This window comes from Marmota flaviventris, chromosome 1, assembly GCF_047511675.1.
Source record: "Marmota flaviventris isolate mMarFla1 chromosome 1, mMarFla1.hap1, whole genome shotgun sequence".
In the NCBI taxonomy this organism is placed as follows: Eukaryota; Metazoa; Chordata; class Mammalia; order Rodentia; family Sciuridae; genus Marmota; species Marmota flaviventris.
In genome coordinates this window covers 80,518,663-80,533,811 of record NC_092498.1, presented here as the reverse complement: position 1 = coordinate 80,533,811, position 15,149 = coordinate 80,518,663, and the positions used below count along the sequence as shown (strand labels likewise).

Genomic DNA, 15,149 nt, shown 5'->3' with positions numbered 1-15,149 from the left:
GAAACAAAAGAAACAATTGAAAAAATTTAAAAAACTAAAAGTTGGTTCTTTGAAAAAATAAATAAGATCGACAGACCCTTAGCCATGCTAACGAAGATAAGAAGAGAGAGAACTCAAGTTACTAGCATACGGGATGAAAAAGGCAATATCACAACAGACACTTCAGAAATACAGAAGATAATTAGAAATTATTTTGAATCCTTATACTCCAATAAAATAGAAGATAGTGAAGGCATCCATAAATTTCTTAAGTCATATGATCTGCCCAGATTGAGTCAGGAGGATATAGACAACCTAAACAGACCAATATCAATTGAGGAAATAGAAGAAACCATCAAAAGACTACCAATAAAGAAAAGCCCAGGACCAGATGGGTATACAGCAGAGTTTTACAAAACCTTTAAAGAAGAACTAATACCAATACTTTTCAAGCTATTTCAGGAAATAGAAAAAGAGGGAGAACTTCCAAATTCATTCTATGAGGCCAACATCACCCTGATTCCTAAACCTGAGAAAGACTCTTCAAAGAAAGAAAACTACAGACCAACATCTCTAATGAACATAGATGCAAAAATCCTCAATAAAATTCTGGAAAATCGGATACAGAAACATATCAAAAAGATCGTGCATCATGATCAAGTAGGATTCATCCCTGGTATGCAAGGCTGGTTCAACATACGGAAATCAATAAATGTTATTCACCACATCAATAGACTTAAAGATAAGAACCACATGATCATCTCGATGGATGCAGAAAAAGCATTTGAATGGAGAAAAATTGAAGGCATTCCCTCTAAAATCTGGAACAAGACAGGGATGCCCTCTCTCACCACTTCTGTTCAACATAGTTCTCGAAACACTGGCCAGAGCAATTAGACAGACGAAAGAAATTAAAGGCATAAAAATAGGAAAAGAAGAACTTAAATTATCACTATTTGCAGTGACATGATTCTATACCTAGCAGACCCAAAAGGGTCTACAAAGAAACTACTAGAGCTAATAAATGAATTCAGCAAAGTCGCAGAATATAAAATCAACACACATAAATCAAAGGCATTCCTGTATATCAGTGACAAATCTTCTGAAATGGAAATGAGGACAACCACTCCATTCACAATATCCTAAAAAAAAAAAAAATAAAATACTTGGGAATCAACCTAACAAAAGAGGTGAAAGACTTATACAATGAAAACTACAGAACCCTAAAGAGAGAAATAGAAGAAGATCTTAGAAGATGGAAAAATATACCCTGTTCATGGATAGGCAGAACTAACATCATCAAAATGGCAATATTACCAAAAGTTCTCTATAGGTTTAATGCAATGCCAATCAAAATCCCAATGGCATTTCTTGTAGAAATAGAGAAAGCAATCATGAAATTCATATGGAAAAATAAAAGACCCAGAATAGCAAAAACAATTCTAAGCAGGAAGTGTAAATCAAGTGGTATAGTGATTCCAGACTTCAAACTATACTACAGAGCAATAGTAACAAAAATAGCATGGTACTGGTACCAAAACAGGCGGGTGGACCAATGGTACAGAATAGGGGACACAGAGACCAATCCACAAAATTACAACTATCTTATATTTGATAAAGGGGCTAAAAGCATGCAATGGAGGAAGGATAGCATCTTCAACAAATGGTGCTGGGAAAACTGGAAATCCATATGCAACAAAATGAAACTGAATCTCTTTCTCTCGCCATGCACAAAAGTTAACTCAAAATGGATCAAAGAGCTTGATATCAAATCAGAGACTCTGCATCTGATAGAAAAAAAAGTTGGCTCCAATCTACATATTGTGGGGTCAGGCTCCAAATTCCTTAATAGGACACCCATAGCACAAGAGTTAAAAACAAGAATTAACAAATGGGACTTACTCAAAAAGTTTTTTCTCAGCAAGAGAAACAATAAGAGAGGTAAATAGGGAGCCTACATCATGGGAACAAATTTTTACTCCTCACACTTCAGATAGAGCCCTAATATCCAGAGTATACAAAGAACTCAAAAAATTAAACAATAAGAAAACAAATAACCCAATCAACAAATGGGCCAAGGACCTGAACAGACACTTTTCAGAGGAGGACATACAATCAATCAACAAGTACATGAAAAAATGCTCACCATCTCTAGCAGTCAGAGAAATGCAAATCAAAACCACCCTAAGATACATTCTCACTCCAGTAAGATTGGCAGCCATTATGAAGTCAAACAACAACAAGTGCTGGCGGGGATGTGGGGAAAAGGGTACACTTGTACATTGCTGGTGGGACTGCAAATTGGTGCGGCCAATTTGGAAAGCAGTATGGAGATTTCTTGGAAAGCTGGTAATGGAACCACCATTTGACCCAGCTATTCCCCTTCTCGGTCTATTTCCCAAAGACCTTAAAAGAGCGTACTATAGGGATATTGCTACATCGATGTTCATAGCAGCACAATTCACAATAGCTAGACTGTGGAACCAACCTAGATGCCCTTCAATAGATGATGGATAAAAAAATGTGGCATTTATACACAATGGAGTATTACTCTGCACTAAAAAATGACAAAATCATGGAATTTGCAGGGAAATGGATGGCATTAGAGCAGATTATGCTAAGTGAAGCTAGCCAATCCCTAAAAAACAAATGCCAAATGTCTTCTTTGATATAAGGAGAGCAACTAAGAACAGAGTGGGGAGGAAGAGCATGAGAAGAAGATTAACATTAAACAGGGACAAGAGGTGGGAGGAAAAGGGAGAGAGAAGGGAAATTGCATGGAAATGGAAGGAGACCCTCATGGTTATACAAAATTACATACAAGAGGAAGTGAGGGGAAAGGGAAAAAAACAAGGGGGAGAAATGAATTACAGTAGATGGGGTAGAGAGAGAAGATGGGAGGGGAGGGGAGGGGGGATAGTAGAGGATAGGAAAGGCAACAGAATACAACAGACACTAGTATGGCAATATGTAAAAACGTGGATGTGTAACTGATGTGATTCTGCAATCTGTATACGGGGTAAAAATGGGAGTTCATAACCCACTTGAATCAAATGTGTGAAATATGATATGTCAAGGACTATGTAAAGTTTTGAACAACCAACAATGAAAATTAAAAAAAAAGAATTTTATGCAAAATCTGAAAAAAAATTATTTCTTTTAAATTTTCTTGATTTTTTTTAGATATACACAATAGTACAGTATATTTTGACATATTGTACATACATGGAATACAATTTCTCAATTTTGTGGTTGAACATAACATGGAGTTTCACTGGTTGTGTATTCGTATGTAAACATAGGAAAGTTATGTCCAGTTCATTCTACTGTCTTTCCTATTCCCATCCCCTTATTCCCTTTACCCCTCTTTGTCTAATCCAGTGAACTTCTATTCTTCACCCCTTACTCCCGAGATAATGTATTTTTTCCTAAATGCTTTGCACATTTTACAAATTCTTCGAGCACTCTATATGCACACTACAAATTCGTAGGGACTCAACATGATAGTTACTATTACTATTCATACTATTTCTATCTTACTCTTCTCATTCTTATCTGTGAAAGACAAGGACAGCTATTCAGAAAATGAAAAAGTTTGTTCAAAGCCTCAGCCAGTCACTGGAAGGATTGGCACTAGAATGTTGATAGCTGAGTTATTCTCTGTGAAGCTCTCTCTGTTGGAGCAGGTATACTTAATGAAGTAGTGAGTACTTTTAAAAATAAATCTCTGTTCCAAATCTATAAGAGAGGAAAAATTTCTCAAAATATTAGTTATTAAAACTGAATGATAGCTGGGCACAGTGGTGCACACCTGTAATCCCAGCTGCTAGGGAGGCTGAGTCAGAAAGATTGTGAGTTCAAAGCCAGCCCCAGCAACAGCGAGGTGCTTAGCAATTCAGTGAGACCCTGATACAAATAAAATACAAAATATGGCTGGGGATGTGGCTCAGTGGTTGAGATCTCCTGAGTTCAATCCTCAGTACCAAAACCCAAACAACAACAACAAAAACAATGAAAAAATTGAATGATAGTGGAAAATTTATGATATAATGCTATATGGGAAAATATGAGAAGAAAATTATGCATCTTGTTTTAATTATGTTTAAAACTGTGTCCATATAAAGAATATACCTATACAGAAATATATCAAAATATTAATGGTGCCTATATGTAATTATTGTATCTATGGATTATGTTTTTCTTAATTTCCTCAATTATTTAATATGCATGTATTAAATAATTATTAAATAAATTATTAAATAATTTTTTGCTTAAAGGCAAGAAAGCTAAAAAAATTTGAAAAAGCATGTTTATTTTAAATAGGTTTTCTTCCTATGGGTAACGTGTGCATGTGAGCAATAAATAGATGTTATTATGAAAAACTGAAAGTAGTTACATCATTATAATTAAGTATTTGTACTATTATTTTGTAGCATTTTATTATTTTAAGAAAGACATATTCTGATATGTTTGATTTATATTAATTGGATCATCTAAAAGTATCATTCAAACAAGACACTCTTGAGTGGGACAATCCAGGCAGACTTTAACTTTCTCAGGAAACCTGGGAGATGGAGTCCCGTAATTACAATTAAAAAACATTTAAATTTGTGTTTTTGGATCAGAAAAATTAAAGAGCAATTATGTATGCCAACTGTAGTATATCCACACAATGGAGCACTATTCACCAATAAAAAAAGAAATTATTGATGGATTCTACAACACAAATGAGTCTCAAAAACATTAGGCTGAGTGAAAGAAACCAGGCAGAATAGAATACATACTGTATGACTATATTTCTATAAAATTCTAGAGAATCCAAACTAATCTTTTGTGAGGGTAAGCAAATCACTGGTTGCCAAATGTCAGAAGAGGGTGCGGGAGGGTCCAGATGGAGTGGTTACACAAACATCTAAAAAACATGGTTGACAATCTTGATCGTGCTGATGGTTTCACAGGTGTGCATATGTGTCTCTTTTCAATTGTATGTTTTAACATGCAGTTAAGTGTAGGTTAATTAAACAACAACAACAAAATGCTATTAAGAAAAAAAGTCAGGCAAAATAATATATTGCATACAGAACACCAATTGGTCATTTTTTTATGTCCAGCAGAAATCCTGAATGGTGCTGAGACATTTTAATGAATGCTCCACAGACATAATGATCAAGTGGATTAGGACAACTCTGATGTAGGGTTATCTGTAGGAGGATTTCTTTTTCTTAACTTCATGAAGGTTTGACAATAAACACATTAAAATATTATTAATTAGCACTTACTTACTAGCATATTCAAGTTTCTTTAGCAATTTTATGCAACATACATCTTCAGCAGAGAATTATAGTGCCCACCAAAAATTTACTGTATCCTTTATTTTTTATATTGCCAAACATAGAGAAATTTTATTAAATGAATTAGTAGCTCAGGGTATTTGGGGAAACTGTTTTTATTATTTGCCTTTTGTTTTTGTCTGTCTCTCATTTAATTTTATGTGGTAATTCTAAGCTTGCTAATGTAGAAGCATCTTTATAAATGATAGAACAAAATTTGGTAAAAATGCAACTAGTTTTTTAAAATAAAAGTTTTATTTTAGAATAGTTTTATATTTGCAGAAAAGTTGCAAAGATACTATAGATAGCTTCCATGTACCCTGCAAATATATCATCCCCTTGTGCTAATAAATAATGCATTTGCCACAAATAATGAAGCAGTACGGGTATATCATTACTATCTGAACCTCATGCTTATGTGAAGTCCTCTAATATGTTTTATCCAGTATCCTTCTTCAGTTCTAGGATCCCCAAAGAATGTCATGTTTCACTGAGTCATATTGTCTCCTAAGCCTCCTCTTGGCTGTGGCAGTTTCTCAGATCTCCCTACTTTTTGAGGAACATAATATTTTCAAGGAATACTAGTCAGATGTTTTGTACAATGTCTCAATTTAGTCTGTATGACGTACTTACTTTTTAAACAAAAGACATATTACCTATACTAAGCTCATTTTTCTTCTTGAACTTCAAGTATGAATTCTATTCTGGGTCTTGGGGACTCTGGGACTAGCCTGTAACCTTTTAAAGGGGAATGTAAGCATGATATTGTTGAGCAGGTATGCATTAGAAAGGTGACCACAATAGAGGTGAAAACAGGTGTCCTGGCTGCTGCCTAAGCCTCTCTCATTTTCTCAGTTACATTCCCTTGGGGTAACAAATATTCTTTTCTACAAGCAGATCTCAGACTTTATTGATGAAACTATATGAGGTTACACACACAAAAAAAAAATCTCATTGATTTTACAATACTATCAAATATTTCTAAAATCAAATGAATGTGTATGGAATTTAGTTTAAAAATATAAAAGGGAACATACAACACAACATACTCTAAGGATGCTGACAGACTGTTTTAAGATCAAATAGTTAAGAGGCTGCACCTAGAAAAGGTCTGAGAATTGTATACACACATTGCTTCACAGAATCAGAATCACAAGGTTTCAGGATGGAAATGTATAGTATAATAGAGCTTCCTTCCTTGCAGAGGGTCCATGTGACAGGTATTTTAATACACATCTCTTCTCATTTGTCTTTACCTTTTAGCATTCCATAGGAAGCAGGTTTACCTATTTTGCAAAAGTGAATGATTATATGTGACACCTGAAAACAGAGGATGGGGGAAACCATTTAAGTTCTGATTTGATACCATTAGAGCTCCAGCAGGCTGCGATGATCATCTGCTTTTGCCCATGTGTATCACTTTGACTCTGCCAGGCTCCTGGTTTAAACTATAAATGGTGTTTGTTATAATTTAATTTATTATAACATCTGTATATATCAAACAAATCACAGAAATAGCTAACAACTTTAAAGGGACAAAATGACACATCAAAGGCTTATAAAGTGACCTACAAGTATTGTAGTATAAAATGCACCAGAAAAAACACATCTCTCCTCTATCATCAATGTTACCTAAAACTGAAATATTAGTCACAGTGAAGAATAAAAAGAATTCAACAATAATTTCAGACTTAAACATAGGAGAGATTATGGCATTCAAGGCCACCCGAAAAACTGATCAAGAAAATCTGAGCTGATACTTTGTTTTTTAGCCAGAACTTCAGTAAAGACAGGTGAGGTAATGTGACTTATTCTTCTGTTTTTCTACATGCTTCAAAGAAGGTGTGATAGATTTTTCAATGTCTTTGTTGCTACTACAATTTTGAAAGAGTTTTCTAGTGTCTCCTCTTCTACTTCACTGATTACACAAAGCCAGAAGCCAAACAATTAGGTATTTGGCCAAACAAAGGTCAACAGGAGGGTAGGCTTCTACCTTACACTTTGCCAACTTTGTTCAGATGACTTCAAAATTCCACACCCAGCCATAAATCACCAGGTAATTGGCTTGGACTTTGGAATAGAAGGTGCTGGAAGAGATAAAGGATCTGAGGATAATAGTTGGTGAGAACCAGTGGTGGGTAACCTTGACTAAAGGTAGGTAACAGGAAAAGAAAGAATAATTCAGAACCTCCTGCCTTTCAGAAGGCCTGCTTTTACTCGACTCCTGGGTGAAATAGCAGCCCTACCATACTCTGATAAAGCCCATAAACAGAGATTTCTGGTGTCCTGGTGGCAAGTGTGGTGTGGGAAACCTGTGAGAACACAAGTTCCTCTCACTGGCTCCTGGAGGTTGCCTCAGTTGCACTGGGGCCCATCTGTGACACTCCCTCCGTGATATGGTCCTGTAGTCTTAACATTTTTCTTTTTATGCTTCAAAATTTTTTTGCCAAATGAAAGTTAATGTGGGAACTTGATTTTTTTTTTTTTAAAGCAGCCACACAATTGGGTTATAGCTTTGTTTGAACTGCCAGTCGAGTTGGGAGAAGCCCTGCCTGCTTGTCTTCCTCATTTCCCTACCTTCTCTCCTCTTTGAGAGGCCTTGGAAACCACCCTAGTTTCCTGGTGCTCAGAGAATAAAGTCTAAAACATCTCACTACTCTTACATTTTCCTCTCCTTATAGACTATCAAATTTTAACTGACCATCTTTTATAAGAAGGTCATTAGGGTAGTTAAAAGGAAAACCCAGGATTTTTGATTTCTTAACTACCTCCCTGGGATGTTGAAAGCCAACTGGGTTAGTATTCTGGGTCAACACTGGTTCCAGGGCTCAACAATGTGTGACTGCTGTCAAGCCATATCACCTGTCTGAGAATGCTTTCTCCTTTGTCAGAAGAAAGACAAAGAGCAAAGTATTGGCACTTAGAAGCCATATTTAATAAGTGACTCACCTCCTTCTTGACCCCTTCCTTTCTACTTGAAGGAATCTACCTTTGTGAATATCTGTGTGCTCAGCTTAAGGCCTCTTAGCTAAAAAATATTAAGAATCTTTGTTCCTATCTAATTAGGAACATGGAATAATATCCGATAGTGAAAAGCTTTCTTTTTATAGCCTAGAATCTCTTCATTCTTACTTCTAAATAAGTTAACAAACACGTTAACAACTGGAGATAATGTAAGACTACTTATTGACTTTTAGTACTTTATTAAAAATGCCTAATTTAAGTATTTGTTGAAAATTTAAAGCAACAACAACAACAAAAATTATGAAGTAAATTGCAGGCCAGAAGAGAAAATGCTATAATAATAAATTGTCTTTCTTGCAAAAGGAAAGGATGCTATACATGTAGCCCAGAAGGCTAAACAATAGAGATATCTCATTTGGTAACAATTAGTAAATCAATATATCATATAGGTATTTTCTTTATTTGTTGGGGAGGGCGGGGTTTAGGAATAAGTTAAATACACGGAAGTTACTAAGATACTTATCCATACAATGGAAAAACATTCTTTTTTAAATACTTAAAAAGACTTTTAAGACTTTGAAATGTTTTGTGAAGTAGGAGTGATTTAAATTCATTTATGAAAGAGAAATACACCAGTTACATATACAATAGGATCAAAATAAACAACTCTCAGGGACAAAGTAAGGCTATTATAAACTCATAAAGGACATTCAGTTTGGATTATGGTTTGAAGCATGGATTTCTCTTTCCTGGGTCTTTCTGAACTTGAGAGGTCAAATTCCTCTGTTTCACTATTCTTTTATTTTTTAGTTTTTTTTTAATATTTATTTTTTTTAGTTTTAGGTGGACACAGTATCTTTATTTTTTATTTTTATGTGGTGTTGAGGATCGAACCCAGTGCCTCATGCATGCTAGGTGAGCGCTCTACCACTGAGCCACAACCCCAGCCCCTATTTTTTAGTTTTTAAAAATCATTCTTTTATACTCAGGTCTAGATTACTATTCTTTTGGGGGTAAAATATACATTTCATAAAATTTATAACTTTGATTGTTTTAAAAGTTCAATTTCATGCACAAGTATGTTCAGTGTTGTGTAACCATCACTACTATCCCATAATTGAATCATCATTCCATAATTGAAACTGTTACTGTACCCTTTAAACAGTAACTCCCAATGTTTCTTTCTCTTCCACCCCTGGTAACCATTGGTCTACTTCGGTCTCTGTTAATCTAACTATTTTAGGTCTTCATATGAGTGACATCATGCAATGTTTGTCCTTTTGTCTCTGGTGTATTTTGCTTAATGTAATGTCTTCAGTGGGCACGATTGTTGTAGCATGTATCAGTTTTCATTCCTTTTCAAGACTGGTGCTATTCTAGTGTATGTCTCTACCATGTTTTGTTTATCATCTGTTGACAGATATTAGGGTTGTTCTTATCTTTTAGCTGTTGTGAATGATTCTACTGTGAACACAATTTCTTTGAGATCCTGCTTTCAATTACTTGTGGCATATGCCCAGATGTGGAATTGCTATATCATATAGGAAGCCTAATATGGATTCTGTCTTGACTCTGATGTCTAGCAAATGTGTAAACTTGAGGCAAGGTAGTATGGTGGTTACATGAATGAGGTAGAAGCCCACTGTCTAGGGTCTGGCTTTGGCTTCAGTACTGCCCAGCTGTGAATTAACCTCTTGCTTCCTCAGAGTGTGCTCTGTTAAATAGGAGAATAAATATCTCCAGAGTTCTTGTGCACTCTATTATCTTTGCTATGTCTAAAATAATGACCCATGAATGGCTTCAGGGTTTCTCTAAATCTCTCATTATTACAAATAAATCTTGTACATGTGTATGTATACATTTTTGCTAAAGAATTACACTATTTTATTTTTTCCTTTTTAAATGCAACTCTTTATGGAACTTGGTTTATCAAAGCGGAGAACTACTACCCTAAAAGAAGCAAGTGGCTTAATGTTTAACACCAAGCCTTACAAATGTGAGCTTGATTAAGCAGGCTTCCAAAATGTCCCATGAGGTTTTTAGCATGAGGTATTTTGTGTGTTACCTTTGCTCTTCTGGCTAAGTTCCAGTCAAGAAAACCCCCTTGCAGAAATCCCCTTTCTGTTTCCAATTATTGAAGTGTTGCTACTAATGACTAAAAATAAATTTTAAAAACTTCCAATTCCATATATAAATACAGAGTAAGATATTTAGCTGATGCAGACCAGACACACCTGTGTGTGTGCGTGTGTGTGTGTGTGTGTGTGTGTGTGTGTGTGGTGTATGGGTAAAAATAACTCTGGCCTCCTTTGACTTTTGTTAACTACTTCTTGGAGCTTAATTTAATAAAATAGGCCACAGCCTAATGCAATTCCCCTATTTTTCAGCTCTCTAAGTAGTACCCATATAATGTAAGAGGGCTTGGAGGAAGACCAATAGGTTGTATCATAGATGCACATGCACAGAGATGTGTACATGTTGCCCATGAGGATATGCAGAGATGTCCCTGAGGATGGCAACAAAGCAACTTTGTCTATTCAAATAATAAAACTGGTGAAATCCTTTCCCTCATAATTAGCAAACAGTCTTTTTTAGAGGTTCTGCACTGATTTGAAAGCTGAACATTCCTTAATAATAACATTCCTTAGATTTATATACTGCATTTAACATTTCAAAGGGTTTTCTTAGGCTTTTTTATCACAAGAGCAATGTGACTTCCCCAGGGAACTGCAAATGCTCACTGCTATGCTACCAACCTAGGAGTCGGGGTAAGGGATAGCCTGAGTACTGGCATGTCAGGTCCAAACTAATCACAGAGCAGTAGCTCCTTCCCTATGACATAAATCCTTATCTACCAATCCTAGATCTTTCCTTGAACAAGATTAACCATGTAAAACTAGTTTTTGTTAATCCTAAATCAAGAAGTCCAGAAAAGAGCACTTCAGGTCTCAAAATTATCCTGTATCACATTCGTCCAAAATCCATTCAACTAGTTTTTCTTAGCTCTCTGTTAAGTGCCTAGTCTTGCTCCACTGCTGGTGATGGAGGTGCTGAAGTCAATCAGACAAAGCCTTTGCCACCAAAGAGTTTACATTCCAGAGGAGAGATAGTAACCAAATAACAGAGTGTGTCATCCAATGAAAACATGGAGTGTTTAAGGAGCAGCCTAAGTAAGGGAGGATGAAGGGAAGTAGAGTTCCAGAAGGACACAACTCCACAGAGCGTTGTAGTTTAATATAAGGAATTTGGCTATTACTTAGAGTGAATTGAGGAGCCACTGGAGCATTCCAGTAGAAGTGTGACATCATCAAATTTACAAGGTAACAGCAATACAAGGCTGCTGTGCAGGGACCAGACTAAAGAGAGGCTAAAACCAGGAGTTAGCTACTGTAATAATCTTCAAGCTCATCTTAGTGTTAGGAAATTACTAATTTTATTTTCATAGCCATTGATGAGTTTCACTGGTTCTAGAACTTCAGGTAAATGGAAAGTACTGGGGTAATGAGGAGACTGGGATGGGAGGCTATGTGAGGCTGTGGAGGAAGGTGCATGTAGCCTTCACTTGGGAGAAGGGATGCATTTCACTGTATTTGCTTTCTTGTTTGGTGGCTTGAATGGCATTTTGAGCTGCAAAATTCTGCTACCTGTTGTGAGCTAGGCTGAATCAGTAGCAAGGTTCTTAGATAAGCAGAAATGAGATCTGCTGGATGCCTTGTCCTTTCTAGGCAGAGACATCTCTAAGGACGAGACTCCACAACCTCCACAGCAGCAGGTGGAGAGGATGCTGGTGGCGCTAGAGCTTTGATCTCTGTGCCTGCACTTGAGCTCTCCCCTCAGCCATGAGCCATTTTCCACTAAATTGGAGTATATAATCAATCCAATTCCAAATGTTGCCTTTTATCCCATTGCTTATCCTTGCTCTTTGCCTCACAAAAGGCCAGAAAGTCCCTACATAAAACAGTTCTACACCCTTCACTACAGCACTGATTTAATATCCCCCTTGAAGAACTGAAAAACAATACATAATTAAAAAATTATTTAAAATTTATATTTAAATATATGTAAATTAATATTTACATAATTATTTAAAAATAATTTTTAAAAAATGAATCAAATTCTTCCATAATTCTCCCACACCAACATGTTCCACATAAAGAAGTTTTGGTCAAAAACATGCTGAATATATGATGGTGGTCCCATAAGGTTATAATGGAGCTGAAAAATTCTCGTCCCCAAGTGATGTTGCAGCCACTGTAATGTCACAGTGCAAAGTGTTACTCATGTGTTCTTTTGTGATGCTGGTGTTAACATGTCTACTAGACTGCCAGTTGTACCAAAGCAAAGCTCACACAGGTATGTACAACATACAATATGTGATAATGAGTGATTGATTGTTACTGGTTCATAAGTTAACCTAACTCTATTTTTTTTAATCTTTATTTGAAAGGCTACTTTTCTACTTATAGAAAAAAAGTTAACTATTAAACGGTCAGGTAGTTTCTTCAAGAGAGATTCTGGAAGAAGCACTATTGTCACGGGAGATGGCAGTTCTATTTGTTGCTGCCCCTGAAGACCTCCAGGTGTGTGTGTGCAGGTGCCACACAGAGGCCTCAGTCAACATATGTGTTTGTGTCTTAGTTCTGAACAAAAAAGCTTAAAAAGTAAAAAAATTTTAAAATGAAAAAGAGCTTATACAATAAGGATATAAAGAGAAAATATTTTTGTACAGCTGTGCCCTGTGTTTGTGTTTTTAAGCTGCCTGTTATTACCAGAGTAGAAAGTTTAAAAAAACTCAAGTTTATAAAGTGGAAGCTACAGTAAGCTCGTGGTAATTTATTGTTTAAGAAAGGTTTTAAATATAAATGTAGTGAAGCCTAGGTGCATAGTGTTCATAACGTCTCCAGCAGTGTACAGTAGTGTCCTGGGCCTTCTCATTCACTCCCTGCTCACTCTCGGACTCACCCAGAGCAACATCACCCACTGCAACCTTCATTCATGGTAAGTGCCCTATACAGGTGTACCATTTTAATTTTTTTTATATCATAGCTTTTACTGTACTTTTTATGTTTAGATATACATTATATTACAATGGCCACAATTTTCAGCACAGTTATGTTGTACATGTTCATAGCCAAGAGGCAACATATTATACCATATAGCCCAGGTGGGTAGCAGGTTATACTAACTATACTCTCTATGATGCTCCCACAAGGATGAAATCACCTAATGTCACATTTCTTAGAACATATCTCCATTGTTAAGCAATTCTTGACTGTTTATATATACCTTGCCTTCATGTTTGTTCACAGGTACATACATCTATTTTATGTAATTGGAATCACAGTTTACAAATGGTTTGCATCCTTCTTTCTCTTAGGACAGAGATTTTACTTCAGCCACTAAAAAAATAATATTTATTAATTTATTATGTTGTCAAGCAACCATTTGTTTTAAAAGTCTGAACTTGTTTTCATTGCCTGAAGTGATTAACAGATGAAAAGACAATGGGCACAACATTTAATCTCAAAACTGCTAGAGCATCTATTTCATTTTAAAATATCTTATGTAAATTAAGAGACAGGTATGTTAAGTGTAATTATTCTTTAGTACATTTAAGCCCTAATTATCCAAACATCACTGGTATTAAAAACAATTTATCAAATAGAGATCCCTGTCCTAGTTATTCAGTATAAATAAATGAATAAAACTTCAGCCTGGTCCTTATTGCTTTTCTACCAAGATGACCTCAACTGGCAAAGTGTCTGCGATAAACATGGATTTCCATATCATATAAGCAACATGTGTACTGTCATCATGGTAGGGAAAGGAGGGCAAAACCCTCTAAACTCATTGGTGAGTAAATAATAGTAACTAATAGATTTTTAAATAAGCAGTAGGCACTCTGACCTCCATTTCTAGTCCCATAAAGTCAGTATTGAAAGAGAAGCCTGCTATATTCTTAGAGAAAAACACTTAATACATTTCCAAGTAAGTGCAAAATAGAATGTGCCATTAGCCTTCTGAGGGATCTGAAGACCATGATTTAAAGGAGCATTTGGCCACGCAGAGATTTTTCAACTGCCCTCCAGCTGCAGTGTAATTTGGTGCAGGACCAAGGCTGCACTGAGGCTTTCAGTTGGTGTGTCTGTGGTGAGCCAGAGGTCAGTGTGTGGTGTGAGGGCTGGGACTGCTGGAGGAGAGTGGGTCAAGGTCAGTGCTTTTTACTCCTTGTGAAATTGTACTAATCGTGTTAATCCAGGGCTGTTCTAAAGAAGAAAAGTGGTCAAAGCAGAGAATCACACTGGTGTGTATGGATTGTTGTGATTGATGGTGGTGTGGGGATGACTATGGGGAATTGCAAAGTACATACTCATTGGAATGGAGGGATTAATGGGATGATGGCATATCAGCCTCTGTGTGTTTGTGTATGTGTGTGTGTGTGTGTGTGTGTATGTAAGTATACATCCGTGTGTGTATGTATACTTAGCAACACCTGTAGCATTTACTTCTCCCTCCAAATCATACCTTTCATCCAAATCTTAAGAAGAGCTCTGAATTTAGTAATCACCATAGATGTGCACTTTCTTGTACTTAAGATCAACAGTGATCCAGGAATATGAAATAAGCAATGCTTCTGTTCACTTACTTTCTCCAGTGCAGCTTGAACAATTGATTCACTTTCTGTATCCAGGGCAGATGTAGCCTCATCTAAGATCAGAATTTTAGAGTTTCGAACTAAAGCTCGAGCAATCGCGATTCTCTGTTTCTGTCCTCCACTCATCTGGGCTCCTTTTTCTCCTACCAATGTGTTAAATTTCTATGAAATAGACATACAAAAAAAAAAAAAAAAAAAGCACAGAAGTAGAAGGCAAAATA

General features: G+C 36.1%; 1 protein-coding gene across 1 annotated transcript in view; it reads right to left on the bottom strand.

Annotated features, from left to right (window-relative positions):
* Positions 1–15,149, bottom strand: part of Abcb5 (ATP binding cassette subfamily B member 5) — a 126,324-nt gene that overhangs the window by 62,224 nt on the left and 48,951 nt on the right. Inside the window, 1 exon segment of the mRNA XM_027932653.2 lies at positions 14,920–15,090. Within this exon segment, the coding sequence (XP_027788454.2) occupies positions 14,920–15,090 (171 nt within the window).